This window comes from Homalodisca vitripennis, chromosome 4 (assembly GCF_021130785.1).
Source record: "Homalodisca vitripennis isolate AUS2020 chromosome 4, UT_GWSS_2.1, whole genome shotgun sequence".
Classification (NCBI taxonomy): Eukaryota; Metazoa; Arthropoda; class Insecta; order Hemiptera; family Cicadellidae; genus Homalodisca; species Homalodisca vitripennis.
The window spans coordinates 109,975,118-109,993,256 of record NC_060210.1 but is presented as its reverse complement, the minus strand read 5'-3'; the positions used below and the strand labels follow the sequence as shown (position 1 = coordinate 109,993,256).

Sequence of the window (18,139 nt, the reverse complement as noted above, 5' to 3'; positions counted from 1 at the left end):
CATGAATAGTTTGAAGAACACCTTACTGTTGTTTAAATATTTAACAATGAAATACCTGGCCTCCTCATCTATGACAGGGGTAATTGAACCGGTCCGGGAACCATACTGGGAGTAATATGGGTCCTCATAAGGAGTCGGGGCTGTGTAGCCGGCGGGGTATGGTCGTGGCGGAGCCCCTCCACCCCGCTCTGGGGACGACATGTACCCAGCATCTGCTGTAATAAAAAGTCACTTGCTCAAAATTTTTCTACACAGGAACAATAAAATAATTAATAACTGTTTTTAACACCTTATACAAAATCTCTTCTTACTTGATAAATATCACACAGGAATGTAATAAAAAGAAGCTAAATAAAACTAAACAAACATAATTAAAATAGATAACAGAAGTTTTATATCAATAACAGAACTTTTTCGTTTATAGAGTATCATGATCTAAACATACCACTAATAATCTTGTAATAAAAAATTAGAATTTGTATTAAATATACAATTATATACATACAGGGTGTCACAAACTTTTACCCCTCATGAGGGTGTAACTCATGATTCCAAACAAAAACTGTTGTAAAACACGGGATGAGAAATGTGTTATTTAGACGCTATCTGCCATTTTGTATTTTTAATAAAAAAATTATTATCTCCAGAACTAGTAAAGCTGCAGATACCAAACTTAGCACAAAGGTTATGACAATTAAAATGAAAACTTAAAAAAATGGTGTAATTTGCTTTAATATTAATAAACTTGAAAATTAAAAGGTAATTTATATAAAATTTCCAACAGTGCTTTGCTTAACAAAATCTGTCAACACATACAGTTTAAAGCGAGCATGACCACTTTAAAGGTAAGCTTGCACAAGCTGGGACCTATGAACATGTCACAGTTGAGAGGCATCAGTTGTTTGTTGAGAACAAGAATGAAGATATGTGTAAAAAATTTAATATGTCACATTTTAAATATTTTTAGTTGACATATAAGGATTTATATTATGGATGTTAAACGTATAACCAGTTATTTATGTTTATTAAATGACTCAAAATAGTTTTGATGCAGTAGTTGAATATCTCAAATGAAGTTTCATAAACAATGCTTATTATATTGTCTATAAGGTTAAAGAATAATTATGTAAACAATAAGAACATAATCACAAGAAAGCATTAGAAGAACTTATTTCCCAATATATTGTTATTAAAATATTTTCAGTGCTAAGTAAAAACTACAGCTGAAATTAGAATCATTTCTAAAAAAAGCTAAACAGCCACAATTCAATTATATCTAGAAATGTTATTGTTTTTCTGAATATTACAACATGGAAGTGTGAAATAGCATTGGTTATGTCATGTACAGGTATTAGATATAGGTGCTTATCTATTACTCTCATCAAATTAATTTGACCTTTGCCAGACTGCAACTCTAACCTAAGTAAGACCTTGTGGTATATAAATACTTGCCTATGTAGCGAACTAAATTTAGTTAGCATTGAAACATTTCTGACTTCTGGTTCTTTCATAAATGCACAAGAAAAGAGGGTTACAAAACCATGGTATCAACACTTGTAGGTGTACAAGCTCCGAACAATATCAGTTTCTCTCTTCCCCTCAGATCCTGAAGGGGTACAGCCCAGTTATTTCACATTACAACGTCCTAGGATGGATATACTTACCATTGGGAGGCTTAGTCCCAGGCACTGCTGGCGAGTAGGCCCGAAGCAAGGGTCCACTGCGAGGTAATGTAGCAGGGGTGCCCCCTGGTGGGAACGAATGGGTCATATAGTATGGCTGGTGCCCACTCTTGCTCCCCTGCAACACAAGGATTTGCTTGTAACATTCATAAAACACTTCTTTTGATACAAATAATGATATTTACCAGTTATTCAATCTCAACTACTTAATATATTGTATGAAAGACCATGATTTTATGGTCAACCACAATATTCTCTGCCACTTTGGTTGTTGCCCTGCTTTTTAAAATCTTTTTCCTTTCGTCATAGTTTAAGCCGTTTTGCAAATGTCTTCTCTTAAATGATGATAGAAACTAGATTAATTAAGTGTTACCTTACATCACACTTCTTTAGTATTGTTCAAAACCTGTGTCTGGCAGACAACACTTTGTTTCCTAAGTTTTACACTCTTGTTTATTTTTCTGCTATTAACAGTCAAGCCTACTAAGAACAGAACTCTTCAGTATAATGTTAGAAGCAGTTTTGAAACACACAGTAACAACTGAAAAAGCACAGATTATCTGTTCATTTCAAAATGTAGTAAATATAAAAGTTATGTTTAGGACAATAATTAAATGATTAATGTAATGATTGTAATGATTATAACTACAAAAATTGTGTTTTCAATAGTGAAGGTAAGACCAGGGATGCAGCGATCAGAAAGGATCAGAGATTACCAAACGCAATCCAATTGTTCTATCCAGCCCACCACCTCTTAAAGAACACTAAAAGCTAAAAAATATTTTTCTATAACAAAATTCTCTCCAGAATAAATGTTGACTTCTTTCCACTTCATATGATGGTTTTCAGACCAGTGTGATCGCCAGATACTGAATCTTTACTGTTTTGCATGCTTATGAGAATTTTCACATGACGAAGAGTACACATATCAGTTCTTGAAGACTCACAGCCCTGATGTTGTAACACATAATGAATGTAAAAGATCTAATTTCAAATCGTTCACTAGTTCATTATTCATAACAAAGTATAAAGAAATAAAATTTAATTGCTCTGGAATGATTGAATTATTTGAACCTAGATTATAGTTATGTATTAGGCTAAGTTAGTTATCTCCACTTGAGGATAAGATCAGATTGCAGATCTCGAAACGTAGTGTTACTGATTTCTTGCATCACTGAACAATGGCAAATGTCTGGAATAATCTTGTTTCTGTCACAGCTTCATTAGCATATAATGAGTAAAATGCCATGGAGGAACATGCATAATCATCTAACTCAATCCTGCATGATGAAAGTTCATGCAAAATTTAAAGAATATCTTAATTTGTTCTTGAGATATCCCACGTATGATAGGCTTCACTAAACCTTACCTAAATTTTAAGGACGGATACACACAATTACCAAACTTGAACTTGGCCTATGAAGAAATAAAGGGTAATGCAAAGTTTAAAGTTAATACCTATTTCAAGATATTTCACTTGACTTTTGAAATATCTTGAGTGAAGGGCTTTGCTAACGATCAACTAAATGATGATGGTTTTCTTAGATATCGTGTCCAATCCATCCAACTCAATCTTGTAGGAATGTAAAAATAAATTTTCATGCAAAATTTTAAGTCTCAATTCGTTCCTGAAATGTCCTACAGGTAGACAGAAAAGGAATTTTGCCAGCCATAATAGTGGAAGGCTTTGCTAAAGAAAACTATTCATTAATGAAAATTTGAAGAAAGAAATTGTATTGCATGGGTTGCCAACCCTGGTGGGGTGACTACAGTTAATTACCAGTATGTATATGCTTCCATCATATAACTGACCATAAATCTCCAGAGAACCAGCAAATATGAGTTTAAATTTTCTTATATGATGTTTACTACGAATAGGAAATGTTAAAATTTCCCTCTATAATAGAAGCTTTTAATTGTATAACTTTTGTGAGATAATTCTTTTGAATAATCTATTTATACTCAACTCTATATATTTGAAATTAAACTTTATCTGATAAAACTAGAGATAACATTTGAAAATAGATGCAGTTTGGATAGTTAGTTATTATCACTAGGATTGCATTAAAATATAATAGTTGAAAATGTTTGTATAGTCAAAAACAAAGATGGTCGATGATGGCAATAATAAAATTATAACGATTAAACATCTAAAATTTGAAACCAGCAATAACATTTAAACACAAAAAATAACCTGCACTAGTATGCCTGCAAAAGTAAAAATGCTAAAGCATTGGTTAGCAACCATTTTGCCTACCTAAGCTATCCCACAACATACCATGCAGTGAACTATTGAGCCATTAGTGTGTTTTGGATTAACAAATTAAAAATTAGTGTGAATATAAATTGTATATAAATTAGTATACAGGTACATACTAATAACCTTTTTAAATAAAGAGAAGTTGTTATTATAAATCAATTGAATAAAAAACCTAATTATTTTCACAAGTGAGGAATGCTAGACACAGATTTACACAGACAGACATGTCAGCCAAATACACTTTCACAATGTAAAACGTCTTTGCTTAAATGAATTTGGTAAACTGTAATAAAAGCAATGCCTGGAGTAAGGCAAGTTAACTACAACTAAAGTTAACCTCTGCGATAGCAGGTCTGACAAAGCAATATGATTAATAGGAACATTTAGGATCCTACATTGGTGCAAAAACTGAACCCTCTTTCTTAACGCTCACATACTTGATCTTTCCCTACTGGAATTAACCTGAATGTAATTTCTGAGAGTGGACATAATTCTACATTTTTATATCACTTAAAGTTATCTGGGTAAATCACTATCTGCTTATATATATATATATATATATATATATATATATATATATATATATATATATAGATTTACCAGAAACCTTTAAGTGATATAAAAACGTACAAGACAAATTTATATATATATATATATATATATATATATATATATATATATATCCATGTATTTTTTTTAAACAGAAATTAATATGCTGATGTCACCAACAAAACACAAATATGTACAAAATAAAACTTCTTGAGACTTCTGAAAATTACGCAAAATTTACAAAAATATTTGAATTTACACTAATAAATACTAACAGTGAATGTTACATGCTGAATTCCATCATAAAATATCATGTTTGTAATAATAAGACTACAGGTTTATAATTGTCTGTTTCACTTTGGATAGAGGAGAAACCGAACTCCTTTTTAGCCTTATTCTACACGCACTAACCTGTGCGAACCTCTTATCGAACATAAAAATGGGCAGAATCGGTATAGTAAAAGGTCAATAATTCTGATAAAAGACGCAACTTTCATAAAGAGGATGAGGCCACCCGCTTTATCGTTAATCTTGCACCAGCTACGATTAAACACAGTTGCACTGTGTTCGCTTACATTGCACTAATGACAACATTGCAGTGTATGGAACTCAACAACCAGCATATGTAATTACAGGATCTGTTCTGTAAATCAGTAACTACTGTCCCCAAGACTTGAACATGAATAGATAAGGTTTCCCCAAATCACTTGATCTCCTCACAATTCTCCACAAATAGAAGAATATATCACCCACTGCCTTCCCGCTCACAACTGTCCGATCATTGTTATTCTCCAAAATATAAGGAGTAGATCAAATAGGGTAAGGACCACAAGGATGTTACATTCTTGAATAAACATTACTAACAAATACGCATAAGTATTGATTCATTATTCATATTTGAAATATAAACGGTTTGATACAAAGGAGTCTACAGTAACAGCGTGAAGTTGACATACCACTTCAAATATGTGAAACTCACCTCTTACCTAAACCTTTTTACTTATAGGTTTATCACGTCTAAACGTAAATTTCACCTCAACTCATACGTATGGAAATTTATCTTTGTGCAATTCGCGGAACACTTGCAATCAATCTCTCAGTGCTACAATCATTATTTTCCAGTCTCCGTCCATTGCAATGTTGCGCCTTAATCAGCCGAAAATTATTCAAAGAACTTTATGTTAAAAATTAACTGTAGCTTGACGCTTACAAGTACAAGGATGTCAACGAGAAGCTGTAGTACATTTTAGATTGTCAAGAATCACAATGTCCAGTATAATCTGACAATCGTGTTTTCAAAATAGGACTTTGTACGTCGAACAGACTGGAAATTCAGCTCTCCAGATGGGATTCATTGGGCATTGTCATCATAAGAGGCACTTGCAGATGTTATGATAGGAAAGATGAGATTGGCCATGACCACTGAGCCAATATACTATCAGCGAGTTGGTGACCAATATATAGTAGTGTTTGCGAACACTTCCCCACCGCCAATCTAGCAGTCTAACAGTGCCTTGCACATCCTGCCGAGCTGGTTAAAGAATTGATTGGCCTGTCAGAGAAAGCGATGCCAATAGCATAATTCCTCTCTAATTATAGGCTTATCAAGATCTGTTTTTCCAACTGTAGCAAATCATCGTTAACGCCTCCAGTCCATTAGGTATCTCTCTGATTAACAAGTAAAGTTAACCACATACAATGTGCCAAACTGTTGAAAGAGATTTTCAGAACAACGAACAACGGGTGAAAATGAATGGATTTAATTGACAGCATAATTTTGTTTATTTTACTATCACTAGTATAAATGAATTAAACATTTTCCAATATAACTTTTATTTTGGCGCAAGGCCTTTCGGAATCAATGATTCCATCATCAGGCACTTCACAAATTAACAAATGTTTACATTTTTCTAAATAATAGATATTATAATAACATATGGTAAAAGATTTGGATGTATGATTAGCCAGTATAAAATATTTAAACAGAGTTACATTTTAATGTTCTTATAAATTAAGATGAGAGTAGAATTGAATTTTGAATTTGTCCGTCTTCATTACTGATAAGTTTTTCTAGATTAGTGTTAATGTTAAATGTTTCCCAAGTGTATTGTGTTAGTGAATTCTTTCAATAATCGTAAATTTTCATTAGAGATGGTGTGTCCAGATTCATGATTCGCAATAGCAGATTTTTAATTTCTTCCATATTTTATATGTGCAAAGTGTGTAACCGTGGCCAAACAAAAAGGAACATTAAGACAGGATTCAAAGAACACCTAGATATGTTTGTTTTTCCACCCTCAGTTCATTCCGTTAATCCGTCAATGCCTAATCGGTTTGCGTTAAAATGAATTTCATTTATTTATGAGACGGTAAGAACAAGATCTCGGCAGAGAGGTATACGCTCAGGAACACTCTATAGATATTGATTACTTAACCCTTGCATCACGGATTTCCTGGTCGATTACACGGTCTATCAAGAGTTAGCCTTTTAACATGATATTCGCAACGGTGAGAAATAGAAACAATCAGGTTGGTTTCGTCAGCTGACATTATAGTGTAGGGTGCACGAGTTAGTCAGATTATGACGTCACTGTAATTTAATTCATAGTGATTCGTACAAGTATTTGCTCACTCAAGCGGTAGTAGATTGCGAGAGTTAATAACACATCAACAACGATGCGTAAGACTAGACTAACTCTTCATAAATTAATGAAATGATCCTTTACCGATTTGAAGTTACACATTTTTTAGTAATGATGTAAGTTTCCTGGTGCTTACCAGAACACGCAGTCCCTTCCATCATTATTACAAAATCTGAGAAAACGTTTCAATAAAAAGGATATTTAAACGAGAATAAATTAAATAATATGTGAATGTAATTTATTGTTATTTCTTTGGTGTGATTCCAATGTCCTTTTAAGGATTATTCAGCCCACACTCGTAGGCCAAAGGTCTGTGCGAGGATCTTATCAGACAGAATAAATAGGAAAGTCGATACGGTAGGTTCATGGTACTGATAAAATGTGCAATGGTCGTAGACAATATTTGGACCTTTGTTATCTCTAACTCAGATCCAAAGTCTTAGGCCGCTCGGTCATCGGCTCTCCCAACTTAACTTGTGCAATCTCGCATGGCAACAAAAGTAGTAAAAGACAACCTATACAGAGGTGATCACTGATCAGTATTCTGGTGAGCGAGGCGTGTAAAGAGTCGATGACCTGGTATGCACGACACCCCACGACCATGTTTGCATACTTCGGCCGAACCTGCCTGTGTCAATTACAGAAAGTTGCGTTACACAATTACAGCGAGAGGCAAACCACCCGGCAAGAACAATACGAGTAGAAACATGTATTGGGAACAGGCGATGCCGCATAACACCTACTGTCTACGTTACGAGAGTGCAATTGATGGGGTACTTCTCATAACCTAGGACAAAGAATCATAAAGTGCAACGAGTTCTCAGAGATTATCTCAGAGAATAACGATATCTCTTTTACAACTACGTCACTTACTAAAACCTCTATACACGATTTTACGACAAAACTCTTAATATTAATAGACTTTCGGATATTGGCCATCATTATGTGCAACAAAAAACCTCACTTCATTTTACGGATTGCGGTCTAAGCTCTTCTTCACGTGTCTAGAAACCTTAAGGCATACACTTTAAGAAACAAAGAAATTAAAAAGTATTACAAATACATAGGGTAACCTGCACCAGATGAGTCAATATTAATTTCCTCTAATAACCTGCACCAGATGAGACAATATTAATTTCCCCTAATAACCTGCACCAGATGAGACAATATTAATTTTCCCCAATAACCTGCACCAGATGAGACAATATTAATTTTCCCCAATAACCTGCACCAGATGAGACAATATCAATTTCCCCAATAACCTGCACCAGATGAGACAATATCAATTTCCCCCAATAACCTGCACCAGATGAGACAATATTAATTTTCCCCATTCCCTCACCTTTTATGGTGAATGTTGCCCGTATTTAATGTACCGTTCTTTATTTGTTTTTAGTTATACATTGGTGAATTCATCGCTAACTTCTTAATTTTTTGTTTGGTTTTTGCAGTTGAACTGTACACACACACGCACGCACGCACGCACACGGTACTCGAACTGCAGAAGGTGAGAGGACTGAGATATAATCAATATTGGCTCTTCTGGTGCACGTCACCCCACGTATTTTTTAGTTTTTAAAAAACTAACCGTATTACTTTGCTTCTTAAACCCTATGCTTTAAGAGTTTTTGACACCCGAAGAAAAGAAAGATCCAAATCCTTGGCACGTAATGTTATATTTTTGTTACACATAACGATCGGAAATTTCCGCAATGTTGTTACCTTTTCAAATCGAACATCGTCATTAAACAATTCCAAACAAAGCGGAAGCCATTGCTTAACGACTCGTATGAATTTTAGTGAGTTTAATTCGTCATCGTAGTCATGCTGGGACAGGTTGAATCACTCAGTGGAGGTCAGAATTAACCCAGACTGATTACAGTACTAGCCAGTACTGATGGCGTGCGCTGTCCAAATGACAACTGCCATTTAGCTCGGCAATCAGCATCAGTTGTAGTTCAAGGGAACGTACAGCATCGAGCTGAGTAAATTGTCCTTTCAGTTGAACAAACCCCAGAGCGGAAAACCTTCACCTTTTTAGAGATGGGTGATTCGATCTCAATAGGACACCGGATTCAGATCACATTTTATCTAAATTGGTACATTAAAATTAATGTCTAAAAACTTCGACTAACGTCTAAAATAATACTTAGTATCGATGGAATTACGAAGGTCCCTTTTTTATCGCCCCATGCAAACCTAACTTCATTAACGTATTATAAATATATATATATATATATATATATATATAATATATATTATATATATATTCCACCTAAAACATTTCAATTATCAAGGCTGGGTCTTTAAAACTACGCACATGTTCAACACTTATTGTATTTAATTTCATGTTGTATGTATTGAAATAAACCAATACAACAAACCCAACATAACATAACGAAAGTCTTCCAACCAATCCAACATACTAACTTCTGAACATGAGTTACTGTCACATGATACATGTGTATATAATTATAGGCCTTCTCAGTTATTTATAAATTTGTTATTCTGCAATTTTCTCGTTGCCAGTGTAGTACACATAAGATCAATGAAAATTTTTTATAATTTATTGTTATCTTTAATTTAACATTTTGACTGAAAAATCAACAGAGTTCTTCCTTGTGCCAAGAAGAACCAATGTAACAATGTTCAAGTCTTCAGGACATTTATATCAAGAGTTGTTCCACGAATGGGCAGACGGGCAGACTCGCAGACAGACGGACAGTTGAAGGCCTAATCTGATTCTTAATAATTAATTTAAACTTTGTTCTATTAATTGTTGTACACCTATCATTTTATACCGACGTTGCGATCTTTGTTTAAGAAAACAAGACATAGAGAACTAAAGAAAAGTATGAAACACTTTAATGCTTATGCGTCGTTTGTAGAATAAAATTTTCTTTTTGAAAGTTGAATATATATAAACTAAACTACAACAAATAAATTATATATAAAGTATATATATATATATATATATATATATATATATATATATATATATATATAATATTTTGTAGAACAGGAGGATTACAAGGAAGGATCGCTCGTAAATATGAAGCTAAAAATAAATATGAGACTAATTTACGTTTCCACATAATCAACCCTTAATTAAATAAACTTGGTCAAACTGTTCGGAAGACTACTTATGCCTTCGTATTAAAATGTTTCCTTCTGGTCTGCAAACAACAGTTCTGTGGCAGCTTTCACGAACTCCAAGTCCTCAAATCTCCTTTCTTTAAGCTGGTTTGTATGGTTGGAAAACAGAAAATAATCACTAGGTACCAGATTTGGACTGTAGGGAGAGTGATTGAGGTGCTCGATATCACACTCACGCAGGGCAGTCTATGCAACATGACTGATGAACTGGAACGTTGTCGTGCAGCAGAAGAACACCTTTACTGAATCCCTCGTCTCTTTTCCAGAGTTCTAAACTTCCCCGGTGGTGGAGTTCCCTTACGCCGCCACTGCATGGACTGCTGCTCGGGTTCAGGGTTCCATAAGTAAAACCATATTTAGTCTACAGTCACTAGTCGGGCTATCAAGTCTTCTAGATCATTTTCATAGACGTGCAAAAGCTCCCTAGAGGATACCACACGATGATGATGATGATGATGATGATGATGATTATGATGATGATGAATGGAGAGGTTTTCACCCATCTAGCTGGGACTTTGGACATGCCAAGAACATCACGATTGATCGTGAATGCACTACCATAGGAAACTTTTAGTTCAATATCACCTTCAGAGACCCTTATCGGCCAATTTCTACCTCGAGGGTATTAGTACGGACAGCATGATCTGGGTCTTCCTGACCGTGGGTCGTCTTTCATGGTTTTGCGACCACAATAAAACTCATTAAGCCACCAAGTTATTCTAAAAAAATGCACTCCTCACTGTACATTTTCACCATTATTTCGTAAATTTTCCTACGCAGAATTTCCTTTTTTTTATATAAAGATTTTACTAAACTGCGGTATTCAGATTTAAACTTGCAGCTGCAGTACTTAGACTGAACCAAATGAGGTGATGTTAGGCGTATTCTCTTAGATGGATAAGACTAGAAATCAGGCTAATAGATAAGCCAGGGCTGCTTTCTCTATACCTTAGTTGCAAAACTTGTTGATCCGCTCTCTATGTGTATAGTTTATAGATTTTTATTTCAATTTCAATTATTTCATAAATTTAAAACTGTAAACTTGAAATTATTAAATTTTTTCCCCGACCATATAACCACAGCGGACGGGTTAGTAGATGATCCGGATATTGTATTACAACATAGATGTTGCACTCAACCGTTAGGCCAGACGTTAAATTGGTTATTATTTACCGCACTGAACTAGTTACAGACATTGAATGAAGCAAACTGTCGCGAGCAGTACATGGAGAAACCTGTCCAACAACTATACACTGTCACACTCCACAGTCCCTTCCTGGAATGTGCTTTGTTTCTGGGTCGCTGTCAATTTTCAAGTACTGCAGAAGCGAGGCGAGACCAGGATAACTAATGGATCAGCAGAAAACCAGGCAGTAGAAGCGGTATCTCCCATAGGTTTACTGTAGTCGAGCCACTCGTGGCGTAAGTTGTGGCCGGGGCAAGATGGCCGTATCTGACTAACAGACATCCGTATTCGAGTCTTGCATTAGAGATGTGACCGACTGACACAGACTATTGTACTATTGTCCCTATCTGATATCGTAATATGGCTACACTGTTTACCCTTTATTTATCACAGGCAAAAAGTATTATTTCAGAAAACTTTACTGAATCTACGACAAAATCTATCAGAAAAACAATTAATTACTCCTATAAAATACCTCAAAAATACATGCTATAAATTCCGAACAGTTGGAAAATGCTAATGCCATTTCAAAAGTACGAGCTTAAAGTTCACTGTTACCTCGGATCAGATAAACATCATATATTAAAATAAATTAATACAAGTAAATGTCAACAAACCTGACATACAACAAACATACTGACCGGATTATTGATGAGCGCTATCGCAAAATATGCCTTTTTCATGCTCATTAACTGTGCAAAGTCTCAGGTTGTGCCCATGAAAAGCAGCACACAAACACAAAAAAAATTATGAGGCTGATTGGCAGTGACCCTGACTAATCTAACTGCTGACAAAACTGACTGTAACTTTGCCGTCCTTTGACCTTTTGAACCCAAAATCAAGGTCTTATTCCTTGGACCATGGGGCAACTATGCACATTTTAAGTCTCTAGAGCCTTTCTGCCCAGAGTAATCGCCCAGGCGACAAGATTTTGAGAAGGATCTGTCGGGGCCCTTAACAAACAGCCTTAGTTGTGCGAAAGACGAAAGCCAATCTTCATTCTTAAAGGCTAGTTTTACGAGAAATCTATGGAAGAATTTTATTCCCTCCGCCCTCAGAACATTAAAACAAACAACACCCTTGCTGATTTTGGTGGATATTGAAAAGAGACTGCAAAGTGGTAAAAACATACAAAATGAAATTTGTTTCAGGAGCCACGTTTTTAGCTTTTTTATTTCGTTCAGTGACGCTTATATAACTACGTATTATATACTTATCAGCTTAAGTTTAAGTACCTAGCTAATAACAAATTACACAAGAAAAACATTTGTTGCTTGTTATGTTTCGTTGTCCTCGCATTAAACCACAGTGAAAAGATTTGCGCAACTGACAACCAATTCTTTTATCAGGGAAAGTTGCTCAATGGATTTAACTATAACTAGGTTGTTTTCTTGTAAAATGGAAGTTAGACTCCACTTTTCGGACTATAGAAGAAAGATTTTTATTTTAAAGGGCGGAGTATACTGCACTAGATTATATCAGTAATTTTAACACATGTATGCCATCCGCATTGTAGGACTAAATTTCGTTATCGATTGATTATATATGTATTTAAAAACATTTCAGCTGTGTATAACAACATTTTTTTCGTTATAAGATGCAGATAAGAATATAAAAGTAATTAATATCCGACATACAGGTACATTCCTTGAATATTTATAAGTGTAATCAATTTGTATACTGCAATGAACGAATCCAGTCAAATTATTACAATAATAGATGGAATGGCATGAACTGGACCCAACTGATGAAGGACACTCAGCCATGTTGAGAACCAGAGAAAGTACGGACAATGAACGTACCAAAAACAATAGAAATCTCAAGGACGCCCACCGACGCTTCGCGACGGTAGTACCCATTAATTATGATCAACATCAACAATGGCACAAATGTCTTGTACGTTACAAATGACTATACATACGAGTAAATATCACCTTCTTGAATTGCTACCTGTGTCGTTTACTATGTGTGAAAAAAACATATGATTTGTAATGACCTCATCTTTTCATTTGATAGTTTGAGCTATGCTTTAACATAGTTAACTAATAGTAGGATAAATTACACTTACATATAATATTCTGGGGGGAAAACTCAACCATAAAGATTTACAACAAGTAAATCAGATAAAATGGAATTAAACACTGAAAATTCTTGAAAATCACAAAAACAATTTCTACCATGGTACTAAAAATTTAAATTTCAGAAAGTGCTTTGAAACATCTAGAAAATTAAAGAACAAATAAATGGATAGCATTCTATACATTTACAAGGTACATTACAAATTTTAATCAGCCACACATATAAATGAGACGTTTAGAATTCTCAAAGTATGAAACTTTTTATAAATTATGGCCGTGAAACCCTCATATTAAGTACTAAAGTACTCAGTTATGTTGTTTTTAACATATGTGTGAGAGATCGTTCAATAATTAAATTTGGTCTAGACTAGCTTTTTTATACCGGCTGTAAAAAAACTATTTATATTGATGTTTGAACCAATTTTCTAGAAACCTTATCACATCCTCGTTGTTCTGAAATCTTTTTCCACATAATGCTTTCTTCAGTGCATCCCACATCACTAGGAAAATCACTAGGTACTAAATCAGGACTGTAAGGTAGTTGAGGCAGTATTTCCCAACCCATTTTGTTGATGGCTTCACGGCTTAGATGAGCGATATGAAGACGTGCGTCATCTTCATATCATCTGAGTTCCACGACATTTCTCTCTCATGGCTGACTATACCTTGTTTAAAAGCAAATGCGACTAGTATTGGCTGTTCAATGAACGCTGCTCTTGGACATAATGACAAAAACAGGACTATCAGCGTCCCAAAACACCGTCAACACGACGTTTCCTGTTAATGCTTGGGTTTTGAATTTTATATTGACATGTGCGTTAGTGTGATACCACTCCATGCATGCTGTGCCTTTTTGATTCAGGCTCATAATAGTTAACCCACATAAGGTTTTATCACAAGTTACAGTTTTGTTGAGGAAGTGCTCACCTTCTCTTTCACAACGTACATATAGCTCTGTGCACACTCTCAACCTTATTTCCTTGTGTAGCTGCATCAACTCATTTGGGACCCATTTCACGTGTTTTGCAGTACCTCAGCTTGTTAAGGATAATGTTATGAACTGTACCAATACTAACTTGAACTTTATTTATCAACTATAATTTCCACAGTTACACAGCAGGTGATACGAATAATGTCATCAATTCGATTTTGAAGTGAGGAAGTTGAAAACTGCAACTGGTTCATCAAGTCTGGAGTCAGGACCATTTTTGTAATAGTTTGCTCACTTGTAAAAATTTGCAAAATTTTTACATTCGTCACCATAAACTTAAGACATTCTGTAGTATATGCGTGTGTATATATTTACATATATTTATTGGTTCCTCGCCTTCAGCAATAAAAAAACCGAATAACAGAATGTTATTTAACTAATGTGGAAGTTTCATATTGACTTACCATTTTGAAACGTATTTTTGAGGTTATAAACAAAACAATGTTGCTACTGTACATCAGCTGATCAGGGCTTAACCTAGTGATGCTAACTTAACGCCATAAAAGTACCAAATGTTCCCTACCAACAGATTTTTATCCAGACCAATTTTTCTCTTTACTTACTGAATGACCTCGTTGAATAAGAACTACCAAATACACATTTACAACTATCTCATTATTAAGGATTCTACAGGTCCTCGTAGAAACCGTGACGTTCTATGTCCGATTGTACGATAACTTCTGATAGAAATCTTGATACTTACAACCTGATACACTGGTTCTTGTTGGTTTAGTAAAGAACTGTGCCAATTTTGGAGCCAAAAGATCAAAGGGCAGTAAAGTTGCAAATGACAATTGCAAGTTCCGCAATGGAAAACATTAAGAACCTCATTACAATTTGTCGGATCTTTCAATACGATCTCGTTGTATCGGTTTATTATCAAACAATTTAACTAGTTAAACAAAATTAATAACAACTTCTTTGCGTTGTACAATTGTTTAAGTTTTAAAAATACTAGACACAGTTTTTTTATTATTATTACAAGGACTCATTGTTTGTACTAATTGTTTGTACCGAAAATAACATTCCGTACCTTATAGCTCTACTTTAATACCTTAAAGTTGCAGTCTTTTGACCGGCAAAATATGTGTCCTGGTCTATAAAAATATTTGGTAGGTAAAAAAGTGAAAATTTATTACTTTACCAATTGGTACATCAGTTTATATTTGAGTAGGTTGTATCACTTAAAACTATAATTACACGTCACTTGGGTGGGACGTAATCACTGTGCCAAAGATGCCGCGGCGGCCCACAGCCCCAGAGCGCACATTCAAGGTCACCCATGTCCGGCTACAGACTTACGAGCCACCGAGCGCACGTTTGAAATATCGACCAATTATCGATACATCAGACGCTTTGTTTTATTGTAAATCGGTTTTATAACCTGGGATAAATGCCAGTTGTGCTGCCGACGCGTTTTAATGTATCATTCCATATGACGCATGACGAAACCAGCCATTGCAAGGAACATCCAGTACACACAGGACACCTCTTATCTGGCGGTAACCAGGACATTAGTGGCTGTCTGGGGCAGTGTAGAGAGGCTAACAGAGTACATCGGACGCTCGATAAACGACAGGAACATTACTGCCGGAGATAACGGCCAGACCACTGTCCACTGCAGTTGCACAAGAATACCAACCTCTGCACTGTATTGTGCACCGAGGTAAAACTGGATCAGAACTTTACTCTCTCCCGTAGCATTATACAGTATACCTGTACACCTCATATAGTACCGTGGGTGATACAGACTCGAACTGCATAATGTGGACACAAACAGAACTAAATACTGAAACGTTACCATCGGCATTTGATATTGTTACTATACACTTTGATTGCATTTGTTACAAACGAGAACCAATACTAAAAATTGAGGCACGGCATAAGTGGAATGAAAGGCTCAAGTACAGTAGAGTCAAAGTGACGTGCGTACCCCTAGCGTAGATCCTCAGAACTAACTGAAAATATTCCTCGGACTTCAGCAAACCTCATCTGTATTAATGACATATCCTATGAGTACAGTCAGAGATCCAACTCGTTATTAAAAAAAACACTATAAACCAACGATTTGTTTTTTAAAGGCTCAAGTAGAGTCAAAGTGACGTGCGTACCCCTAGCGTAGATCCTCAGAACTAACTGATAATATCCCTAGGACTTCAGCAAACCTCGTCTGTATTAATGACATATCCTATGAGTACAGTCAGAGATCCAACTCGTTATTAATAAAAACTATAAAACATCGATTTGTTTTTGAAAGGCTCAAGTAGGGTCAAAGTGAAGTGCGCATCTCAGCGTAGATCCTCAGAACTAACTGAAAATATCCCTCGGACTTCAGAAAACCTCGTGTGTATTAATGAAAAGAATCTGGAGACAAATAGCGGTTCTGACCAAACACTTTGAACATAAACAGTATTTTCAAAACCAAAACCAATTGAAGAAAAAGAATAAAAACAAACACGAACCAAAAGTGAATCAGGAAAAAATAGTGGTACCGTCAATAACCCTCGATAAATTTGCAATTAAAATACTTTAGACCATTAAGAAGCCACATAAATTACTGATGCTATGTAACTAGTAAGCTGTATTTTAATCAACTCAGTAACGTTAAAATAATTACATTACTTGTACGAATAAAGAATTCTGGCTTGCAACACTACCGCAAGAATTAAGTGGTTAGTTCGGTTTGGATATTTTAATAATTAAATCACAATTAAAATATATTAAATAAATTAACATTTAAAAATAATGTCAATCACTTAAGTTGTTTTTCAAATATTACAATTCTCTTTTAATAAAAATCAAAAGCAAATTACATACATTGAAAGTATAATTTAGGGACATCTTAAAATCAAACCCAAAGTAAACAATTGAAGGTAAAAATATGAACTTTACGGTTTGTATGTAAAATATTAAGAGATAAAAGAAATGCGTTTCAAAACAGTTTCATTAAAAAACTGTATTAAATCTTTTACATAAGTTATATGCCATTAAAACTATGTAATGAATTATTTTAAGACGTGTCACTTCTTGAACTATTACTCGTGTATATATTGTAAAAGCTGTACAAATTTGAGTTTAATTACAAAATTGCTCAATCTTCCTACTCTAGTACATGCATAGTTCCTAGTGGACTAATGAAACACAATTTTGTCTCGAGGAATTTAATCTTAAAGGGCTGTGAGTTTAAAGTGAAAAACTACTAAAATCTTATAGCAACTCACTATGGTCAACAGACCCCCGATGTTGCACAATCCGTTCTTTCATTTAAGCTCTCTCATTAAGGCATTGAAATATAAGTTTAATACATAGGAAAGGTTAAAGCGACTTTCCAGTCTGTCGAAATTGTTATAACATTTAATATATTTCATTAATGACAGGCAAGAGCCAGAGCACTTTCGCCGCGGCCGCGTGTGTGAACGGTACGAGGAAAGTAGCCTGTTGTACCGAACAATGTGACTGTGGCAGACGTAATTACCAGGTAATCTCGCCGAATATTTTCGGTCAGCCAACAAGCCGCGCCGAGAGCCTCCTATTTACTTTTATAATTGGAGGGAATTAGACTACCATGACTGGCAAAACCACGTGAAGCTACGGG

General features: G+C 35.0%; 1 protein-coding gene across 1 annotated transcript in view; it reads right to left on the bottom strand.

Annotated features, from left to right (window-relative positions):
- The window catches only part of LOC124359950 (coiled-coil domain-containing protein AGAP005037), a 560,570-nt gene that overhangs the window by 68,486 nt on the left and 473,945 nt on the right, over positions 1-18,139 (bottom strand). Inside the window, 2 exon segments of the mRNA XM_046813142.1 lie at positions 56-215; positions 1,665-1,800. Of these exon segments, the coding sequence (XP_046669098.1) occupies positions 56-215; positions 1,665-1,800 (296 nt within the window).